The sequence below is a fragment of the Callithrix jacchus genome, chromosome 2 (genome assembly GCF_049354715.1).
Source record: "Callithrix jacchus isolate 240 chromosome 2, calJac240_pri, whole genome shotgun sequence".
In the NCBI taxonomy this organism is placed as follows: Eukaryota; Metazoa; Chordata; class Mammalia; order Primates; family Cebidae; genus Callithrix; species Callithrix jacchus.
This window is the reverse complement of record NC_133503.1, coordinates 11,396,866-11,418,935: the sequence shown is the minus strand read 5'-3', so window position 1 is coordinate 11,418,935 and position 22,070 is coordinate 11,396,866. Positions and strand designations below refer to the sequence as shown.

The following is a 22,070-nucleotide window of genomic DNA, read 5'->3' as shown; positions in this document are numbered from 1 at the left end:
TCCCGAGTACCTGGGACTACAGGTGCACCATACGCCACCATGCCCAGCTAGTTTTTGTATTTTTAGTAGAGACGGGGTTTCACCATGCTGACCAGGATGGTCTCTAACTCTTGACCTCGTGATCCACCCGACTCGGCCTCCCAAAGTGCTGGGATTATAGGCGTGAGCACCGTGCCCGGCCCAACAAAAAATTATTTTAAAAATTACCGGGGTGTGGTAATTACAGGCTCCTGCCTGTAGCCTCCGGACTTTGGGAGGCTGAGGCAGGAGGATCACTTGAGCCCAAGAATTTTTTTTTTGAGACGGAGTTTAGCTCTTGTTACCCAGGCTGGAGTGCAATGGCACGATCTCGGCTCACCGCAACCTCCGCCTCCTGGGTTCAGGCAATTCTCCTGCCTCAGCCTCCTGAGTAGCTGGGATTACAGGCACGCGCCACTACGCCCAGCTAATTTTTTGTATTTTTACTAGAGACGGAGTTTCACCATGTTGACCAGGATGGTCTCGATCTCTTGACCTCGTGATCCACCCGCCTCAGCCTCCCAAAGTGCTGGGATTACAGGTGTGAGCCACCGCGCCCGGCCTGAGCCCAGGAATTTGAGGCTGCAGTAAGCCATGATCACACCACTGCAGTCCAGCCTGGGTGACAGAGCCAGACTCTTGCCTCAAAAAAAAAAAAAGGAAAAAGGAAAATGAAAAAGTATTCTCTAAAACTCAGGCATGGCCAGACAGATACTCTCCTCCCCACCTAACTTTCCCCTCCACTGCCCGCTCCCTACTCCCCCATCGCTCCACTCGGCCAGCGCCCAATGCTGGGCACCCCCCTCCCGACTCCCCTTCTGCGCCCGGACCCAGGGGCAGGAAGAGCCCAGCTCTTGGTCTGTGGGTAGCCGGACCCTCAATGGGGCGGGGTGCCTCGCTTTGACTCCCGGAGCGGGGGCCGGGAACAGGAGCTGGGGCAGGAGGGATGCGGGCGGGTCGGGGTCTTCCCACCTCCCCTGCTCCTCCTCAGAGCGCGATCTCGGCGTGGTCCCGGGTGGGGCGCCACACCCCGAGGAGGCGCCGCCAGCCCCGCCCCTCCCGGCCCGGCAAGTGACGTGGCCGCGGCTCCCCAGCGGACGGGGTCACGTGGCGGCGGCGCCTGGTTGCCTTGACAGCGGCTGCGGCGGCTGCGGGGGCGGGGCGGAGGCGGGGCCGGGGGACCCCGCGCGACCGGCGGAAGGAGGGAGGGGGCCGTGCTCGGCGCCCCGGCCCCGGCCACTGGGCCACGGGCCACAGGCCACGCGGCCACGCAGCCCGGGCGGGAGCAGAGCCGGGCAGGGCGAGGGCAGCTCCGGTGAGTGCGGTGGCGGGGTGGGGGGGGAGGGAGGGCTGGTGCGGGGAGCGGGGTCCCCTGCGGCTTGGGGGTGGCGGAATTGCTCTGCGGGAAAGGGGACGACCGTGGGGCTGTGAGGGCGCGGTCACCACCCATCCAGGATTGGTGACCCCCACCCTGCGAGATCCCTGGCGGGGTGCGGTGCCCAGAGGAGGATCAGGGTTGGGGCCGCAGCCGGGTCCCAGCCGGGTCCGGTCACCCAGGCGTCCCTGGGGGAGGGACAGGGATGCAGGTGGGTGCCCCTGGGAGGCCCGCCTACTGGAGAGAGATACTCGCCATTGCTGGTGCCCCAGATGCTTTGAGGAAGTCAAACTCTAAACCGCCCTCTAGAAATGTATCCAACAGGCCAGCCAGGGAAAATCGCTCATCTTTAGGGGGGGATCGCATTATTCTACAAGACCTGTTTTCTCTGACTGCTTGTTAAAGCAAAAGCAAAAAAAAATCCCACACGGTTCAGTCCCGGAGCATCCTCTAGGGTCTGTGCCACCTAACAGAAGTGCGGGGCTCCATCCTGCCCCACCCCACCCCCTGCCTGAGATCCAGTGTGGGGCCGAGACTCTGTCCCTTCCCTTGGGCCACCAGGCCTGGCACACACACTGTTGGCGCTGGGAGCCTACAGAATGGATTTGAACCCCCTGCTGGACTGCTCCTTCCAGACCTGCAGACCTGTCTCAAGACCCAGCTCCAGGAAGGCGGACATCCTTTCCTCCACAACCCCACCCAACCCGGGGACATCTGCAGGGCCTCACTCATGGGGCTTGGGAGACCTGGCCGTCAAGGCAGGGGAATGTGGCCCTGGCCACTCCCTGGAAGCCACCCTTAGCCCTCACTGCCCTGAGCTCTTCACCTCGTCTCAGACCTGAGCCAGCCCACTCTTACAGATGGCCCCTAGACGTCCCTCTTCTTCACGCTTCCTCCGTTTGGAGGCGACCAGGCTCTCCCTTGCCTCCCACTCCTCTCAGTCCGCCAGTCATTTCCTTGGGTCAAACTGTGATCTCAAACGAGAATGATCTAGCAGTGCCTGGACTGTTACACTCACCGATTCCTTCCGTTCTCCTATGGCTGGACACCGCCCTGTCATGCTGCCCAGACCCCCTCGCTCCTTCCACAACCCCAGCCTCCAAGAGTCTTCCCCCTACATTTCCCTGCCCCCTCTACCCTCTCCATCCCCCAGGTGGCAGCCAGCCTTCCCTCCATATCTCCTGGATGAGGGGAGCCACCCCACAGGTACACCTGGAGTTGCCTTCCTGTCTCAGAATCCTTCCATGCAGGCCGAGTCTTGTCTTTGAGGAAAGCTTCCTCTTTTTTTTTTTTTTTTTTCATTTCCAACCCATCTTGAATGCCAAAGCTCCCTTTTTACTTTTTAGAAATTCATTTTAGAGGCTGGGCACAGTGTTTCATGCCTGTAATCCCAGCACTTACGGAGGCCGAGGTAGGTGGATCACTTGAGCTCAGGAGTTCTAGACGAGCCTGGCCAAGATGGTGAAACCCTGTCTACTGAAAATACAAAAAATTAACCAGGCGTGGTGGCAAGCACCTGTAGTCCCAGGTGCTCAGGAGGCTGAGGTGGGAGGCAGAGTTTTCAGGGAGCTGAGAATGCGCCACTGCACTGCAGCCTGGGCAACACAGTAAGACTTCATCTCAACAAACAATTATGTTTAGAGACAAGGTCTCACTATGTTGCCTAGGCTGGTCTCCAGCTCCTGGCCTCAAGTGATCCTCCCACCTTAGCATCCCAAAGCACTAGGATTACAGGCATGAGGCACTTTGGCCTGCAAAGGGAAGGTCCCTCTTTGCCAAGGCTGACTTCACTACATCTGTCTGTGTCCCCTCTCTGGTAATTAGCTGCAGGCACCCTTTCCTGGATTCTGCGTGAGGCAGCCAGTCCTTCTCAGCCCCCTGCCCTCCGCTGAAGCCTTAGCTCAGTGGATGAGAATCACCCCCTCATCTTTTTCTTTTTTTTTTAAGACAGAGTCTTGCCGGGCGCGGTGGCTCACGCCTGTAATCCCAGCACTTTGGGAGGCCGAGGCGGGTGGATCACGAGGTCAAGAGATCGAGACCATCCTGGTCAACATGGTGAAACCCCATCTCTACTAAAGATACAAAAAATTAGCTGGGCATGGTGGCGCGTGCCTGTAATCCCAGCTACTCAGGAGGCTGAGGCAGGAGAATTGCCTGAACCCAGGAGGTGGAGGTTGCGGTGAGCCGAGATCGTGCCATTGCACTCCAGCCTGGGTAACAAGAGCGAAACTCCGTCTCAAAAAAAAAAAAAAAAGACAGAGTCTCACTCTGTCACCCAGGCTGGAGTGCGATGGTGCAGTCTCAGCTCACTGCAACATTTGCCTCCTGGGCTCAAGCGATTCTCCTGCCTCAGCCTCCTGAGCAGCTGGGACTGCAGGTGCACGCCACCATGCCTGGCTAATTTTTGTTTCACCATGTTGGCAAGGCAGGTTTCCAACTCCTGACCTCAAGTGATCTGCCTGCCTTAGCCTTCCAAAGTGCTGGGATTACAGGCATGACCCAATGAGCCACTGCACCTGGCCCCTTTTTTTTTTTTGAGATGAAGTCTGGGTCTGTCACCCAGTCTGGAGTGCAGCGGCGCAATCTCGGCTCACTGCAACCTCCGCCTCCCGGGTTCAAGTGATTCTCCTGGCTCAGCCTCCTCAGTAGCTGGGATTACAGGTGCATGCCACCATACCCAGCTAATTTTTGTATTTTTAGTTGAGATGGGGTTTTACCATGTTGTCCAAGTTGATCTGGAAACTCCTGACCTCTAGTGATCCACCCGTCGTGGCCTCCCAAAGTGCTGGGATGACAGGCATGAGCCACTTTTCCTGACCCGCATCCCTTTATCTTGCTCCCCTACTGGGAGATCGTCAATTCTTGCCTCTTTCATCCTGGATCCTTAAGTACCCAGTGTGGTAAGTGCCTATGTGACGTAGGACAGGGGACAGAAGGAGCAAAGGTTAGCTTCTCACCCCTCCCCTCTCTCTATACTGCCGTTCCTCAGACCTGTACACACAATTCCGTTAACTGTGAGGGTGGGGGAAGAGGAAAAAAGGAATTTCCAAATTATAGATAGCATTTTTCATTATATGGAGCTAACCTATGGATTGCAGCGTTTCTGTGAATTCTCCCCAAGGGAAGAGACGTCCCAGGGATGGAAGTGCCTGGACGTGGTGCTCCTAGCTACGGATGTGCGTGAGGAGATGGGACCGAGAGCCCGAGCTGGCATTCGTATAAATGACCTGGTAATTGGCATCCCCTGGCAGAAATAGCACAGAACTGTTCCCAGAGGTCCCATAGGCCAGGGAAGGCTGTGGCTTTGTAGCCTGGCAGAGAAAAAAGAGAAAGGCGAGACTGTTTTCCACCTCTAGCACCTTCCTGTGTAATTTCCAAATTAGGGCATTTTCATTTTATTTTTTTATTTTTTTTTTTTTGAGATGGAGTTTTGCTCTAATTACCCAGGCTGGAGTGCAATGGCACGATCTCGGCTCACTGCAACCTCCGCCTCCTGGGTTCAAGCAATTCTCCTGCCTCAGCCTCCCGAGTAGCTGGGACTACAGGCTGCGCCACCATGCCCAGCTAAGTTTTGTATTTTTAGTAGAGACAGGGATTCACCATGTTGACCAGGATGGTCTCGATCTCTTGACCTAGCGATCCACCCGCCTCGGCCTCCCAAAGTGCTGGGATTATAGGTGTGAGCCACCGTGCCCGGCCTAGGGCATTTTCAATTATGAGGGGCTCGACTCTGGCATGGATAGACAAAGTTTGGGGCATTTCCTCAGCTGCTGACCCTGCTAAACAGCCCCTACTACACCCACCGCCCCCAGCCACACTCCCTGAGACCTAGAAACACTGATCTGTGTGTAATAGCCTGAGGTAGGCTTTCCGTGGGGCCTATGTGGGCCTGGACATAGAAGTTACCTTTTTTTTTTTTTTTTTTTTTTTTTTTTGAGATGGAGTCTTGTTCTGTTGCCAGGCTGGAGTTCTCGGCTCACTGCAACCTCCGCCTTCCAGGTTCAAGCAATTCTCCTGCCTCAGCCTCCTGAGTAGCTGGGATTATAGGCGGCACCACAGTGCCCAGCTAATTTTTTTATATTTTAGTAGAGATGGGTTTCACCATGTGATCCGCCCACCTTGGCCTCCCAAAGTGCTGGAATTACAGGTGTGAGCCAACGTACCCAGCCCCTTCTTTCTTTTTCTTTGAGACGGAGTCCTGCTCTGTCACCCAGGCTGGAGTCCAGTGGTGAGATCTCAGCTCACTGCAACCTGTGCCTCCCGGGTTCAGGCAATTCTCCTGCCTCAGTCTCCTGAGTATCCAGGATTACAGGTGCCTGACACCACACCCAGCTAATTTTTGGTTTCTTTTTTTTTTTTTGGAGACAGAGTTTCGCTCTTGTTGCTCAGGCTGGAGTGCAATGATGTCATCTTGGCTCACCACAGCCTCCACCTCCTGGGTTCAAGTGATTCTCCTGCCTCAGCCTCCTGAGTGGCTGGGATTACAGGTATCCACCACCATGCCCGGCTAATTTTGTGTTTTCTTTAAGTAGAGACAGGTTTCTCCATGTTGGTCAGGCTGGTCTCGAACTCCTGACCTCAGGTGATCTGCCCACCTCAGACTCTCGAAGTGCTGGGATTACAGGTGTGAGCCACCACGCCTGGCCAATTTTTGTATTTTTAGTAGAGACGGGGTTTCGCCATGTTGGCCAGGCTGGAAAAGTTACTCTTTATGATGCCAAGTAAAGCACCAGGTGCCTGAGCCCTTGAAGCACGCCCTGCAGATTAATAAGAACTGGATCCTGGCGTGTGGCCGAGCAGCCCAGCTCCTTGGGACACACGCAACCGCCAATCCCCTACTTAGATTAGTGGAGATTTAGGTTTAAATTCACAAATCTTGACAGATACGTCCTCTGATGTTTAATCCGTGTTAGTCAAACCAGATGTCTGCCAGGTGTGAGTCCAGGCATCTCCGACGTTTGTTTCTCCTTAAAATGTGCTCGTGTGAGTTGGCTGATTTCATTTTTCATTTTGCTAAAAGTTTCCCTTGTAGCTTGGATGTGGCTTTAGTTACGTAAGTCCCAATATTTTTTTTTTTTTGAGACTGAGTTTCGCTCTTGTTACCCAGGCTGGAGTGCAATGGCGTGATCTTGGCTCACCGCAACCTCCGCCTCCTGGGTTCAGGCAATTCTGCCTCAGACTCCTGAGTAGCTGGGATTACAGGCATGCACCACCGTGCCCAGCTAATTTTTTGTATTTTCAGTATAGACGGGGTTTCACCAAGTTGGTTTCGATCTCTTGACCTCGTGATCCACCCACCTCGGCCTCCCAAAGTGTTGGGATTACAAGCTTGAGCCACCGCGCCCAGCCTATTTTTCTTAGGGTGAACTGTACTGATTAAAATTTAAGTTGAAGGCCGGGCATGGTGGCTCACACCTGTAATCCCAGCACTTTGGGAGGCCGAGGCTGGCAGATCACCTGAGATCAGGAGTTCGAGACCAGCCTGGACAACATTATGAAACCCTGTCTCTACTAAAAATATAAAAATTATTCTACTGCTAAGGAACCTCATGTAAAAATAAAAAAAGAAAAAAAATTAGCCAGGCATTGTGGCATGTACCTGTAATCCCAGCTACTCAGGAGGCTGAGGTAGGAGAATGGCTTGAACCTGCGAGGCAGAGGCTGCAGTGAGCTAAAATTGTACCACTTCACTCCAGCCTGGGCAACAGAGTGAGACTGTCTAAAAAATAAATTTAAATTTAAGTTTAAAAAAATAAAATTTAAGTTGGATTTGAGAAACTAGCAGCTACTTGGAAATGTTTATTCCATGACTGGCATGTTGAAAGACGTTTTTTGTCTTCGGGTGCGTTATCTTGTTCAAAAGCCCTAGAGATGAGGCCAGGGGCAATGGCTCACACCTGTAATCCCACCACTTTGGGAGGTGTAGAGGGAGGGTTGCTTGAGGCTAGGAGTTCAAAACCAGCCTGAGCAATATAGTGAGACACCTGTCTCTAGAAAAAATCTAAAAAAAATTAGCAGGCGTGGTCCTGTGTTTGTGGTCCTAGCTCCTCAGGAGGCTGAGGCAGAAGGATCCCTTGAGCCTAGGAGTTTGAGGCTGCAGTGAGCTATGATGGTACCACCGCATTCCAGCCTGGGCAACACAGTGAGACCCCGTCTCTATTTAAAAAATAAATAGGCTAGGCGCTGTGCTCACACCTGTAATTCCAGCGCTTTGGGAGGCTGAGGCAGGTGGATCATGAGGTCAGGAATTCAAGATCAGCCTGGTCTCTACTAAAAATACAAAAATTAGCCAGGTGTGTTGGTGGACACCTGTAGTCCCAGCTACTTGGGAGGCTGAGACAGAAGAATCTGGGAGTCAGAGGTTGCAGTGAGCCGAGATCGCGCCATTGCACTCCAGCCTGGGTGACACAGCAAGATTCTGTCTCAGATAGATAGATAGATGATGATGATAGATAGATAGATAGATAGATAGATAGATAGATAGATAAAATAAAAGTCCTATAGGTGGAAATATCCCCATTCTCAAGATGAAGGAGCCAGGTCAAAAAGGTCAGCTGTCATGTTCAGAATCACACAAAACAGTGAAATCCAGGTTTCATAACTATGCCCTGGTGGGCCCGGTGTGGTGGCTCATTCCTGTAATCCCAGCACTTTGGGAGGCTGAGGCAGGTGGATCACTTGAGATCAGGAGTTCAAGACCAACCTGGCCAACATGGAGAAACCCCGTCTCTACTAAAAACACAAAAATTAGAGGCTAAGGCAGGAGAATTGCTTGAACCCAGGAGGTGGAGGTTGCAGTGAGCCGAGATCACACTGCTGCACCCCAGCCTGGGCGACAGAGTGAGATACTATCTCAAAAGCAAACCAACAAACATACCTTTAGGTCCGGGGCATGTTCTAAACCCTGGGCTCTGGCGGGGGCTGTATACGGCAGTCTTTGCAGATTGAACGGGCTTGGAGTCTAGCTCTTCCTGGCCGCAGCAACCTAGGATGCCTGAGTGTGTCTCTCTCCCACCCTCAGCCTGGCTCCCACCATGAGCGCTGAGCTCAACGTGCCTGTCGACCCCTCCACGCCTGCCTGCCCCGAGCCCAGCCACAAGGGCATGGATTACCGGGACTGGGTTCGCCGCAGCTACCTGGAACTGGTCACCTCCAACCACCACTCGGTGCAGGCCCTGTCATGGAGGAAGCTCTACCTGAGCAGGGCCAAGCTGAAGGCCTCCAGCAGGACCTCCGCCCTCCTCTCTGGCTTCGCCATGGTGAGTGTGGGCACGAGGTGAGGAGCGCACTGGTCAGATGGGCCTTGCTAACCGAGGTCCTGGGATGCCTCGGGGACCAAAGCGTTTCCTCCAGTATCTGGCAGGGAAGCACTGGGAAGCATCCGCCCAAGTCCTAGCTCCTCTAAGGGGACGGCTCTGGGAGTGCCAGGAATAAGGGGCTCCAAGCTCTGGAATCCTCAGAAAGCACCCTCTCCTGTTCCTGTCAAGTGTTTGCTTAGGAAATACTTAGGAAGGAGGGAGGTTAGTACAGGGGAATTTTTTTTTTTGAGACCAAGTCTTGCTCTGTCGCCCAGGCTGGAGTGCAGTGGCACGATCTCAGCTTACTGCAGACTCTGTATTTGGGTTCCTGCGATTCTCCTGCCTCAGCCTCCTAGGTAGCTGACATTACTGGCATATGCCACCACTCCCGGCTAATTTTTGTATTTTCAGTAGAGAAGGGGTTTCTCCATGTTGCCCAGGTTGGTCTTGAACTCCTAACCTCAGGTGATCCACCCTCCTCGGCCTCCCAAAGTGCTGGGATTACAAGCATGAGCCACCGTGCCCGGCCAGTGCAGGGTAATTACAGTAGCTTAGGTGCTGTGCCTCATGTCTGTAATCCCAGCACTTTGGAAGGCCAAGGTGGGAGGATAGCTTGAGGCCAGGAGTTTGATAACAGCCTGGGCAACATAGTGAGACCCTCGTCTTTACAAAATTTCAATAAATAAATTAGCTGGGCATGGTGGTGAGCGCCTGTAGCCCCAGCTACTTCGGAGACTGGGGCAGGAGGCCAAGACCTCAGTGAGTTATGATTATACCACTGCACTCCAGCCTGGATGTCAGAGCGAAACCCCATCCCTAAAACAATCAAATAAAATATAGCCGGGTGTGATGGCTCACTCCTGTAATCCCAACACTTTAGGAGGCTGAGGCTGGTGGATCACTTGAGATCAGGAGTTCGAGACCAGCTTGGCCAACACGGTGAAACCCTGTGTCTACTAAAAATACAAAAACAATAGCTCGGCATGGTGGCAGGTGCCTGTAATCCCAGCTACTCGGGAGGCTGAGACACAAGACTTGCTTGAACCTGGGGGAGGCCGGAAGTTGCAGTGAGCCGAGGTCATGCCACTATACTCCAGCCTGGGTAAGAGTGAGACTTCTTTTCAAAATTAATTAATTAATTTAAAAGGCCAGGTACGGTGGCTCATGCCCGTAATCCCAGCACTTTTGGAGGCAAAGGTGGGTGGATCACGAGGTCAAGGGATTGAGACCATCCTGGCCAACATGGTGAAACCCTGTCTCTACTAAAAATACAAAAAAAAAATTAGCTGGGTGTGGTGGTGCGCGCCTGTAGTCCCAGCTACTCAGGAGGCTGAGGCAGGAGAACTGCTTAAACCCGGAAGGCAGAGGCTGCAGTGAGCCGAGATCGTGCACCTCACTCCAGCCTGGCGACAGAGTAAGACTCTGTCTAAAAATAAAAAAATATAAAAATAACAAGATTAAATAAAATCAAATCGCTGCATGGTACAGGGTTTCCTGAAGAAAGGTGCCCACGTCTGCCCTGTCTTGGGCACCACCCAGAAGTTTCGCGCTCTCAGGGATCTGAGCAGGGCCTCGGGGACTGACTGGGGTTGGATCCGTTTGGCCCAGTTAGGACGCAGACATTCCTGGAATGTGGCCTCCAGGGTGACAGCAGAGCTTTTGGCCTGGCTCCTGGGCTGCCTTCTCTCTGAGTCATCCCCTAGGACAAGAGTCAGCTGCAGCTCTGACAAGGGACCCATCTCCTGTTGATCCCAAAGGCCTGGAGGGAATTGTCCCACATCCCTGGAGGGAATTGTCCCACAGGTTAAGGACTCAGAGTGAGGACACAACCGTGCGCTCACAGGCCCTATTGAGTGGAAGTGATTTATTTATTGTTTGTTTTGTTTTTAGAGACAGGGTCTTGCTCTGTTGCCCAGGCTGGAGAGTGCAGTGGTATGATCATGGCTCACTGCAGCCTCCACTTCCTGGGCTCAAACCATCCTCCTGCCTCAGCCTCCTGAGTACCTGGAATTACAGGCACGTGCCACCATGTCTGGCTAATTTTTTTTTTTTTTGAGACAAGTTCTTTGCTCCGTTGTCTACACTGGAGTACAGGGGTGCAATCATAACTCACTGTGGTCTTGAACTCTCAAATGATTTTCCCATTTCGGCCTCCCAAAGTGCTGACATTACACCTTGTTCAGCCTATTTCCTTATGTGAAAACAGAGTTTTGCTCTTGTTACCCAGGCTGGAGTGCAATGGTGCGATTTCGGCTCACCACAACCTCTGCCTCCTGGGTTCAGGCAATTCTCCTGCCTCTGCCTCCTGAGTAGCTGGGATTACAGGTGCACGCCACCATGCCCAGCTAATTTTTTGTATTTTTAGTAGAGACGGGGTTTCACCAGGTTGACCAGGATGGTCTTGATCTCTTGACCTTGTGATCGACCCGCCTCAGCCTCCCAAAGTGCTGGGATTACAGGCTTGAGCCACCGCGCCCGGCCCTTGTTTTTCTTTTTCTTTTTTTGAGATGGAGTCTCGCTCTGTCACCTAGGCTGTACTGCAGTGGCGTGATTCCTGCTCACTGCAACCTCCACCTCCCAGGTTCAAGCAATTCTCCTGCCTCAGCCTCCTGAGTATCTGGGACTACAGGCACACGCCACCCCACCTAGCTAATTTTGTATTCTTAGTAGAGATGGGGGTTTCACGGTGTTGACCAGACTGGTCTCGAACTCCTGACCTCAGGTGATCCATGCACCTTGGCCTCCTAAAGTGCTGGGATTACAGGCTCGAGCCACCATGCCTGGCCTCAGTTGTTTTTCTACAAGCCAGAGCCTCAGTTGTTAGATTGATGGTGTATTTTAAAAGAAAAAGTTGGCTGGGCAAGGTGGCTGACGCCTGTAATCCCAGCACTTTGGGAGGCTGAGGTTCAAGGATCACCTGAAGTCAGGAGTTGGAGACCAGCCCGGTCAGCCTGACCCAACATGGAGAAACCCCGTCTCTACTAAAAATACAAAACTTAGCCAGGTGTGATGGCAGGCACCTGTAATCCCAGCTACTCAAGAGGCCGAGGCAGGAAATCACTTGAACTTGGGAGGTGGAGGTTGCAGTGAGCTGAGATTGTGCCACTGTACTCCAGCCTGGGCAACAGAGCGAGACTCCACCTCAAAAAAAAAAAAAAGAGGTGGATCCTGCTCTGTTGCCCAGGTTGGTGTGTTACTTTTTATTGTTCTTTTTTTCCTCACCTTATGCCAAGGAAGAAATATTGTGGTTTTACTTTGGTTTTTCCCCTCAATTTTTTTTGACTCACAACTGGTTGAATCTGCAGATGTGGAATTCACAGATACAGAGCACCAGCTGCAGGGGAAGGAAGTGAACCATCTGGCATGGAGCTGAGACTCAGGGTGGTGGGCAGGGGAGCCGTAGTGCACCTGCGTGATTAGGTTAGCACAGCGTCATCAGGTCAGATCATTCTGCAGACTGCAGGGCAGCTAGGGACAAATAAGTGACAAATCCTAAGCATCAGAAACATGGCTGAGTCAGGGCAGGCACCGGGGAGCATGCAAACCTGCAGGCTGCAAGGTAGCGTTTGCCCTTCGTGATGTGTCTTCCCTCATTAGAATTGCAAAGCTGCTCCTTTGTCTAGCAACACCTGCTTATGCCTAACCTGAAGCTTAATTTCTTTATGCTTATCCTTCTTCCAACACACAAAACCAGTGATCTGAGGCCCCCTCATAAAACCTCTGCATAGGCTGAGCGTGGCGGCTCAGGCCTGTAATCCCAGCACTTTAGGAGGCCAAGGCGGGCAGATCACTTGAGGTCAGGAATTTCTGACCAGCCTGGCCAACATAGTGAAACCCTGTCTCTACTAAAAATACAAAAATTAGCCGGGCTTGGTGGCAGGCACCTGTAATTTCAGCTACTCAGGAGGCTGAGGCCAGAGGATCACTTGAACCCGGGAGGGAGAGGTTGGACTGAGCTGAGATCACGTCACTGCACTCCAGCCTGGGTGACAGAACAAGACTCCGTCGCAAAGCAAAAAAACAAAAACAAAAAATTAGGTGTGGTGGTGTGTGCTTGTAGTCTCAGCTACTGGGGAGACTGAGGCAGGAGAATTGCTTGAACCTGGGAGGTGGAGGTTGCAGTGAGTCGAGATAGGGCCACTGCACTCCAGCCTGGATGACAGAGCAGTACTGTGTCTCAATTAAAAAAAAAAAAATTAGGGCCAGGTGCAGAGGCTCATCAGGCCTGTAATCCCAGCACTTTGGGAGGCTGAGGCGGGTGGATCACGAGGTCAAGAGATTGAGACCATCCTGGCTAACATAGTGAAATTCCATCTCTACTAAAATACAAAAATTAGCTGGGCATGGTGGCGCATGCCTGTGGTCCCAGCTACTCGGGAGGCTGAGGCAGGATTGCTTGAACGTGGGGGGCGGAGGTTGCAGTGAGCCAAGATGGCACCACTGCACTCCAACCTGGCACCTGGAGACAGAGCGAGACTCTGTCTCAAAAAAAAAAAAAAAAAGTAAATAAAAAAAAAAAGTCTGCATGAACACAGTGAAAAATTGCCTCCTCCTCCTCCTCCTCCTCCTCCTCCTCTTCTTTCTCGTTCTTCCTTCCTTCTTCTTTGTTTTTTTGTTTTTTTTTTTTTTTTGCTGTCACATAATAGAAACTTCTCCAGTCTTTTTTTTTTTTTTTTTTAATAGAGATGGGGTCTCGCTTTGTTGCCCAGGCTGTTCTTGAACTCCTGGCCTTAAGTGATCCTCCTGCTTCAGCCTCCCAAAGTGCTGAGGTCAGGAGAGTGAGCAACTGCGCCCAGCCCCTTTTCTCCTCTTGAGGTGGAACAAAACCACTTTTTGCAAGCGTCGTCCTCTACCTCATAATCATCTTTCTTTCCTATCTTGGAGGCCTCTGTGGTTTGCAATATCCTTTGGTTGCGCCATACCCTTTGAGGTGACCATAGCTAACCCAGGGCCACACTGAGAACAACCACCCCCTAGCCCATGTTCTGTGGCTACTGGTTTTTGAATACATTTCACAGTGGCCCCAGCCATGTTACTGCTGAGTTGCTGTTCAGCTCTGGTCCACTAGGACTTCCATATCTTCTTTCATCTAGGAAGTCTATCATAACTGAAATTGAGGTGAAGGGATGAGCTTCTAAGAGGTGGTAGTTGCTGAAGGATATTATGAAATCTTCATATATATATTTGTTCATATATTTCATTTTATCTTTTCCCAACCAGGATCTTGCTCTGTTGCCCAGGCTGTGGTGCAGTGGTGCAATCATGGCTCACTGCAGCCTCCAACTCGGGGCCCAGCCTCCTGAGTTATTTTTAATTTAATTCATTTATTTATTTGTCTCACTCTGTTTCCCAGGTTGGAGTGCAGTGGTGCAATCTCAGCTCACTGCAACCTCTGCCTCCCAGGTTCAAGCGATTTTCCTGCCTCAGCCTCCCCAGTAGCTGGGATCACAGGCATATGCACCATTGTGCCCGGCTCATTTTATATTTTTAATAGAGACAGTTTTCCTATGTTGGCCAGGCTGGTCTCGAACTCCTGACCTCAGGTGATCTGCCTCCCTCGGCCTCCTAAAGTGCTGGGATTACAGTCATGAGCCACCACATCTGACCTGAGTTATTTTTTAAAATAGGATGGCTCAGGTCTGGGAGGGAAACTGTGCGTAGAAGAATCTTCCCCTGACTTTTTTTTTTCTTATTTTTTTTTTCAGTCCAGAGGTTTTAAATTTTTTTTAACACCTATTATGCCATGAATTCATAGGGAAGAGGTTCCAGCAGCTCAGGCTCCTTCTCACTGGTTCTCACACAGTGCGCTTCTCTGGCTGGCGCAGGCTGGCGCTTCAGTTGAACCCGGGTACCTTTCTCTTTGGCTTCTTTCTTTTTCTGATCATTTTCCTCCACACGTTTTAGAAAGCAATCTCGGCTCCCAGAGTGCTTGATGTGCTCAATACGCACAATAATTCTCTTGGCAAGGATCTTGCCCTTAACTTGTCTGTTTACAACAATGCCAACAGCATACTGGGGAACGCTGTGGACTCTTCCAGTTTTGCCATGATAACATTGGTGGGGCGTTCCTTTTTGAACAGTACCCGTTCCCTTGATGTCTACAGTATCACCTTTCTTATAGATTCGCATATACGTGGCCCAAGGAACAACTCCACATTTTCTGAAAGGCCTGGAGAACGTGCATCGAGCGCCTCTCCGCTTTCCCTTTGTGTTTGTCATTTTGGCGAATTACTGGAAGAAAAGGCTCTTTTTTTTCTTTCTTTTAAATGAGACAGAGTCCTGCTCTGTCACCCAGGCTGGAGTGCAGTGGCACGATCTCAGCTCATAGCAACCTCCTCCTCTCGAGTTCAAGTGATTCTCCTGCCTCAGCCTCCCAAGTAGCTGCAAGTACAGGCGCCCGCCACCACGCCCGGCTAATTGTATTTTTAGTAGAGATGGGGTTTCTCCATGTTGGCCAGGCTGGTCTTGAACTCCTGACCTCAAGTGATCCGCGTGCCTTGGCCTCCCAAAGTGCTGGGATGGCAGGCATGGGCCGCTGCGCCCGGCCGACCTGACAGTTCAAGACACCATGCAGAACTGCCGGCACTTGGCTTTTCTGCCTTAGACAGTCCTTGCTGTAACCTCCAACTGTGGCTGACTTTTGCTTCCTTAGGACACCCAGCCACGCCTCCTTTCCACAGCCTCCCTCCTCACCCTCGGCCTCACTTCTATCCCCTTTCCTGGGCTTTCAAGATTCCGTTTCTCCCAGGGTTTTTGGTCTCCACGGAGGAGGCACAGTGTGGTCTGTCTGATGCCATCCAGGTGTGCAGCTCTGAGTTGGCAGTTCCAATTGTGTGTGTGTGTGTGTGTGTGTGTTTGAGACAGAGTTTCACTCTTGTTGCCCAGGCTGGAGTGCAGTGGTGCAATCTTGGCTCACCACCTCCACCTCCCAGATTCAAGCAATTCTCCTGCCTCAGCCTCCCGAGTAGCAGGGATTACAGGCATGTACCACCACTCCTGGCTAATTTTGTATTTTTAGGAGAGACAGGGTTTCTCCATGTTGGTCAGGCTGGTCTCAAACTCCCAACCTCCAGTGATCAGCCCACCTTGGCCTCCTAAAGTGCTGGGATTACAGGCATGAGCCACTGCGCCCGGCGTCATTTGTTGTCTTTTAAAAGGTCAGTTTCCCTTTTTTTTTTTTTTTTTTTTTTGGTAGAGATGGGCTCTCACTATGTTGCCCTGGCTGGTCTCAAACTCCGGGGCTCGAGTGATCCTCCCTCCTCTGCCACCCAAAGTGCTGGATTACAGACATGAGTCACCACGCCTGAAAGGTCAGTTTCCTTTTTTTGTAGAGGCGAGGTCTCACTCCGCCGCCCAGGCTGAAGTGCAGTGGTGTGATCACAGCTCACAGCATCCTGAATGCCTGGCCTCAGGCAACCTTCCTGCCTCAGCCTCCCAAACCACTGGGATTATAGGCATAAACCATTGCACCCGGCCAGTTTTTAACTTTTGTGTTTTTTTCTTTTTATTAACTTTTATGGCTTTTTTTGGTTTTGTTTTTTTTCTTTTTTTTTTTTTGAGATGGAGTCTCATTCGGTTGCCCAGGCTGGAGTGCAGTGGTGCCATCTCGGCTCACTGCAACCTCCGCCTCTCAGGATCAAGCAATTCTCCTGCCTCAGTCTTTCAAGTAGCTGGGACCACAGGTTTGCGCCACCACGCCCAGCTAAGTTTTGTGTGTAGAGATGGGGTTTCACCAGTTGGCCAGGCTGGTCTTGAACTCCTGACCTCAGGTGATCCACCTGTTAGGCCTCCCATAGTACTGGGATTACAGGTGTGAGCCATCAAGCCCAGCCTGTTTTGAGACAGAGTCTCGCTCTGTGGCCCAGGCTGGAGTGCAGTGGCGTGATCTTGGCTCACTGCAACCTCCGTCTCCAGGGTTCAAGTGATTCTCCTGCCTCCGCCTCCTGAGTAGCTGGGATTACAGGGCCACGACACCATGCCTGGCTAATTTTTGTATTTTTAGTGGATACTGGGTTTCAACATGTTGGCCAGGCTGGTCTCTAACTTCTGGCCTCAAGTGATCCACCAGCTTCAGCCTCCCAAAGTGCTGGGATTAGAGGCGTGAGCCACTGCACCAGCCTCTTCTGTACCGTTTAGATTTTTTCTCAGTGCGGTCTTCTTTAGCTAATTAAAACAAAGGAAAATGTGAAATATTTGATCAGTGAGGAGGATGCCCTCTGGTCTTCAAGGACCCAGAACATGGGTGAGTCCCACCAGTAGGCAAGTCCAGGGCTCCCATGGCCCTGTTCCCCAAGGAACCCAGCCCAGCCCCTGCCCTGCCCTCCCCGCACCCAGTCCCAGCCGTCCGCTGTCCCCGCAGGTGGCCATGGTGGAGGTGCAGCTGGAGACGCAGTACCAGTACCCGCGGCCACTGCTAATTGCCTTCAGCGCCTGCACCACTGTGCTGGTGGCCGTGCACCTGTTCGCCCTCCTCATCAGCACCTGCATCCTGCCCAACGTGGAGGCCGTGAGCAACATCCACAACCTGAACTCCATCAGCGAGTCCCCGCACGAGCGCATGCACCCCTACATCGAGCTGGCCTGGGGCTTCTCCACCGTGCTCGGCATCCTGCTCTTCCTGGCCGAGGTGGTGCTGCTCTGCTGGATTAAGTTCCTCCCCGTGGACGCCCGGCGCCAGTCTGGTCCCCCGCCCAGCCCCGGCAGCCACACAGGCTGGCAGGCCGCCCTAGTGTCCACCATCATCATGGTGCCCGTGGGCCTCATCTTCGTGGTCTTCACCATCCACTTCTACCGCTCCCTGGTGCGCCACAAAACGGAGCGCCACAACCGCGAGATCGAGGAGCTGCACAAGCTCAAGGTGCAGCTGGACGGGCACGAGCGCAGCCTGCAGGTCGTGTGAGGGGCCGGCCCGGGGAGGGGTGCGGTGGGCCTATGCCCTGGAGCCGCATCGGCAGGCATTTGTTAGATACAGAGATTTTGCAAGGCTGCCGGATAGTTCAAGACCAAAGTTTTCCCAGGGCACTGTGCCTCATGCCCGTCATCCCAGCACTTTGGAGGCCGAGGCAGGCGGATCATGAGGTCAGGAGCTCGAGACCATCCTGGCCAACATGGTGAAACCCCGTCTCTACTAAAAACACAAAAAGTTAGCCAGGTGTGGTGGTGGGCACCTATAGTCCCAGCTACTTGGGAGGCCGAGGCAGGAGAATCGCTTGAACCCAGGAGGCGGAGATTGCAGTGAGCCAGGATGGCACCACTGCAGTCCAGCCTGGGGGACAGAGCAAGACTCCGTCTTAAAAAAAGAGACCAAAGTTTTCCTCTTGTCTTAATGCTGTAAGAACTGGATGACTTCTCTCCTAAGTTGGAGCCGTCTGGTTCAACGAGGGATAGTGTTGCTAAGAGCATAGGGGCAAAGCTACGCTGGTTCCTTGGCCTCGGGGTTGCCTGGGCCCCAGGCAGCAAGGGGACAGCCCGGGGGACTTCCTGTCTAGCCAAGGCCATTGGCCTGGCCTGTGGGTAGTGGGGCCAGGGGTCGGCCCAGGCCAAATGGGTGCCCTCCTTGTTATGACACCGAGTGACTACAGGGGAGGCAAGACGCCTCCAGGCCTCTCAGCCGACACTGGGTCCGGGCCTACACAGTGACTGTGCCGTGCAGTGTGGGTCCTGGCCTTGTCCCTGAGGGCATCTGGTAGACCTGAAGCCACGCTCCTGGGCTGCACACGCACACCGCAGCACTAGCTGCCCTGAGCTGCTTATACAACCAACCTCCTTTACCCCCTCCTCCAGCTGTAACCTGGACGGCCACCCATGCCTTGTCTTGTTCTCATAAATACTGGGGCCGGGCGCAGTGGCGCGTGCCTGTAATCGCAACACTTTGGAAGGCCGAGGCGGGTGGATCACCTGAGGTCAGGAATTCGAGACCAGCTGGCCAACATGGTGAAACCCTGTCTACTAAAAATACAGAAATTAGCTAGGCATGGTGGCGGGTGCCTGTAATCCCAGCTACTCGGGAGGCTGAGGCAGAATTGCTTGAACCCAGGAAGGGGAGGTTGCAGTGAGCTGAGATCATGCCATTGCACTCCTGCCTGGGCAACAAGAGTGGAATTTGGTTAAAAAAAAAAAATAGTCAGTGGGCTTCTTCATGCTCCGAGCACATCTCTTGTAAAAGCTGAAGCTCTCAGCAGGGTCTGGGTCGGCCGTGCTGTGGAATTCTGGGTGGCCTGGTCGGGGTCTCTGGAAATGTGACTGCCACGGAGAACAGAGACCCTGACACGCAGTCCCCTGTGCTGAGGGGCCCTTGGGGAGCCGCGCTGAGGGTCCCCACGAGAAAGCTGTGGCATCCCCGGGGGCCAGAGCCCCATGTCTTCTGAGAGGTGCATCCTTTGTGTCCCCTGCACACAACTGTCTGTGACCCTTGCCCTCCAGCACATCTGTACTTTCCAGCAGCCTGTAGAAACGCCTCTTACAGTTTTACCTCTTGTGTGTTTGCTTTGCTAAAGAATGTCAATATCAGCCAGGCAAGGTGGCTCACGCCTGTCATCTCAGCACTTTGGGAGGCCGAGGAGGGAGGATCACTTGGGCCCAGGAGTGCGAGATTAGCCTGGGCAACATAGCAAGACCCCATCGCTAAAAAAAATTATTTTAAATTAGCCAGACTGGGCACAGTGGCACGCCTGTAATCCTATCACTTTGGGAGGCTGAGGCAGACAGATCACTTGAGGTCAGCAGTTCAAGACCAGCCTTGGCAACAACATGGTGAGACTGTCTCTAGTAAAAATAAAAAAACTTAGTCAGGTATGGTAGCGGGTACCTGTAATCCCAGCTACTCGGGAGGTTGAGGCAGGAGAACTGCTTGAACCCAGGAGGCGGAGGTTGCAGTTAGCCAAGATCATGCCACTGTACTCCAGCCTGGGCAACAGAGCAAAACTCTGTCTCAAACAATAATAATAAATAAAATAAATTAGCCGGGCGTGATGGTGCACACCTGTAGTTCCAGCTACTTGGGAGGTTGAGGTGGGAGGATTGCTTGAGCCTGGGAAGTAAAGGCCACAGTGAACTATGATTGTGCCACTGGCTAGGTGTGGTGGCACATGCCTGTAATCCCAACACTTTGGGAGGCCAAGGCAGGCAGATAACTTGAGTTCAGGAGTTCGAGACCAGCCAGGCCAACATGGTGAAACCCCGTCTCTACTAAAAATACAAAAAATTAGCCAGGCATGGTGACACTCGCCTGTAGTTCCAGCTACTTGGGAGGCTAAGGCAGGAGAATTGCTTGAACCCAGGAGGTGGAGATTGCAGTGAGCCGAGATCATGCCACTGCACTCTAGCCTGGGTGACAGAGTGAGACCCCTGTCTCAAAAAAAAAAGCATGTCAGCGTCCCTCCAAGGCAGTGGCTTTGGGTCCTGGCAGGGACAAGATGAGCCAGCTATTCTAAACCAGTGGCTCCCCCCGGCTGGGAGGGGCAGCTGCCCCTTACTCTGGCTTGACCCTTTTGGGAAGGGCCCTGCCGGGCCTTCTGCTGCCCACCTTCCTGGACCATCTGTGTCCCTGCTCACCCAATGCCACATTCCTCAGACCGTGGAACACATGTTCAGTGCCATCTGGGGGCCAGTTACTGCACCTGGTCCCCAGGCAGAGCTCTTGGCCTGGCAGCATCCAGACAGGTATTAGGTGCCCAGTGATGGTGGCATGTGGGTGGGGACAGAGCCACATCCAAGTCTAGCCCTCTGATTAGGAGGATGACAGTCTTGGAATTTCTTGTTCTGTTTTGTTTTTTTTTTTTAATTATTTTTTTTCCTATCATTTTCACAGGCAAAGAAAGGCCTTGTTCTGTCTCTTCTAGAGTTCTTGTTATCCAGCTCCAGGCTCTCTAGTTCAGAGGCATGAGGCAAGCCCTTGCTGTGGGAATACCAGCGACCATGGGTAGGGCCGTGGGGCTGAGAGAGGAAACTGGGGTCGCCGCAGAGCGTGTGGGGAGATGGAGGCTGAGCTGCAGTCGGAGGGCGATGGGGAACGCCACTGCAGCCTAGAAATTCGGTTTGCTGAGGTTTAGCCCGGCTTTGAAGAGTGTTTAAGAACAGAGGCCTGGCTGAGCGTGGTGGCTCACGCCTGTAATCCCAGCGCTTTGGGAGGCCAAGGCAGGAGGCTCGCCTGAGGTCAGGAGTGGGAGAGCAGCCTGGCCAACATGTTGAAACCCCGTCTCTACTAAAAATATAAAAATTAGCTGGGCATGGTGACACGCCTGTAATCCCAGCTAGATTAGGGAGGCTGAGGCAAGAGAATCGCTGGAACCCAGGAGGCAGAGGTTGCAGTAAGCTGAGATCATGACACTGCACTCCAGCCTGGGTGACAGAGCGGGACTGTCTGAAAAAAAACAAAAAACAAAAACAGGGGCCTCTGCCTCAGTGTGCCCTGGAGCCAGCCGGGGCCTGTCCTAATTTGGAGCACATCCTTCCTGGTGCCTAGACATGCCAAGGCCCCTCCCACGTGGGACACCCACTCCGTTTAGCATCTGACCACATGTTTCAAAACACCGCTGTTTCTGTTTTAGAAACTTGGAAGGCAGAACGTGTTTTAGCGTCTTCTAGGCGGGTCTGCTGAGGACCACTTAAGGCTGAGTGGATGCAGGCTCACCTGCAGCCCCTTCCTGCCTCGTGCTGATGATCTGTGCATGGCGTTCTGTAGGTCACCTGCGGCAAACTCATCCACTGTCCTGTGTGCGGGCTTTTAAAACACTTGCCTTGGGTGAAACGGAATAAACTCGTGATGCTATTCAAAGTCTTTCTGTTCTTGGGGGGATGCTGTGGGCAGAGGGGATAAACCACAGCCCCTGGCTGTCCCCTGGCCTCTGCTGCGTGGGGGGACCCACATTGCGGCTCGAGACTGTTCTCCTGGAGTGCTCCCAGGCCTTCTCCTGGTCACTGGTCACTCCCAGGCTGCCCCAGCGAGGGGGCGTGGACATCTCTAGCATGGAGGCAGGGTACTCATGCCCAGACACGCTGCTGTGGGGCTCCCGCCAGGTGGGGCCCCGAGAACTCAGGGTGCCTCTGCCTGCCACTTCCCCTCCCAGACAAGACCCTCTTTCCAGCAACAAAAGAAGGGGCAGCCCCAGAGGGTGGCTGAGCGACAACAGAGCCCGTCTGGACAGGGTTGGCTTGGAGGTCCCCCCAGTCCCTTCAGGAGAAGCCATCGGAGCTCTAGTCACCTTGGGACATTCTCCAGCCTCTCCAGTCAGGCAGCAGGAACAGGTGAGTCTCTCCTGTGGGCTGGTGACACTGATGAGGAAGCACCAGGCAGCCTTTTTTTGTTGTTGTTTTCCAAGATGGAGTCTTGCCCTGTTGCCCAGGCCAGAGTGTAGTGTCACGATCTGAGCTCACTGCAA

General features: G+C 53.1%; 1 protein-coding gene across 7 annotated transcripts; it reads left to right on the top strand.

Moving 5' to 3' along the window:
- The first annotated feature begins 1,193 nt into the window (after positions 1-1,193).
- Positions 1,194-21,466, top strand: ORAI2 (ORAI calcium release-activated calcium modulator 2). 7 transcript variants are annotated; one of them, XM_008982033.5, is made up of 4 exons: positions 1,194-1,333; positions 4,515-4,623; positions 8,415-8,652; positions 17,051-21,466. In XM_008982033.5, exons 2-4 carry the CDS (start codon positions 4,616-4,618, stop codon positions 17,588-17,590), a joined length of 786 nt encoding a protein of 261 aa, XP_008980281.3. In that variant the 5' UTR covers positions 1,194-1,333; positions 4,515-4,615; the 3' UTR covers positions 17,591-21,466. The 7 variants fall into 7 exon arrangements, with proteins under 7 accessions (XP_008980281.3, XP_035136367.3, XP_078211668.1 ...); XM_035280476.3 differs by having other exon boundaries at positions 4,492-4,623; XM_078355542.1 differs by having other exon boundaries at positions 4,492-4,623; positions 8,415-8,669.
- The last annotated feature ends 604 nt before the right edge of the window (positions 21,467-22,070 follow it).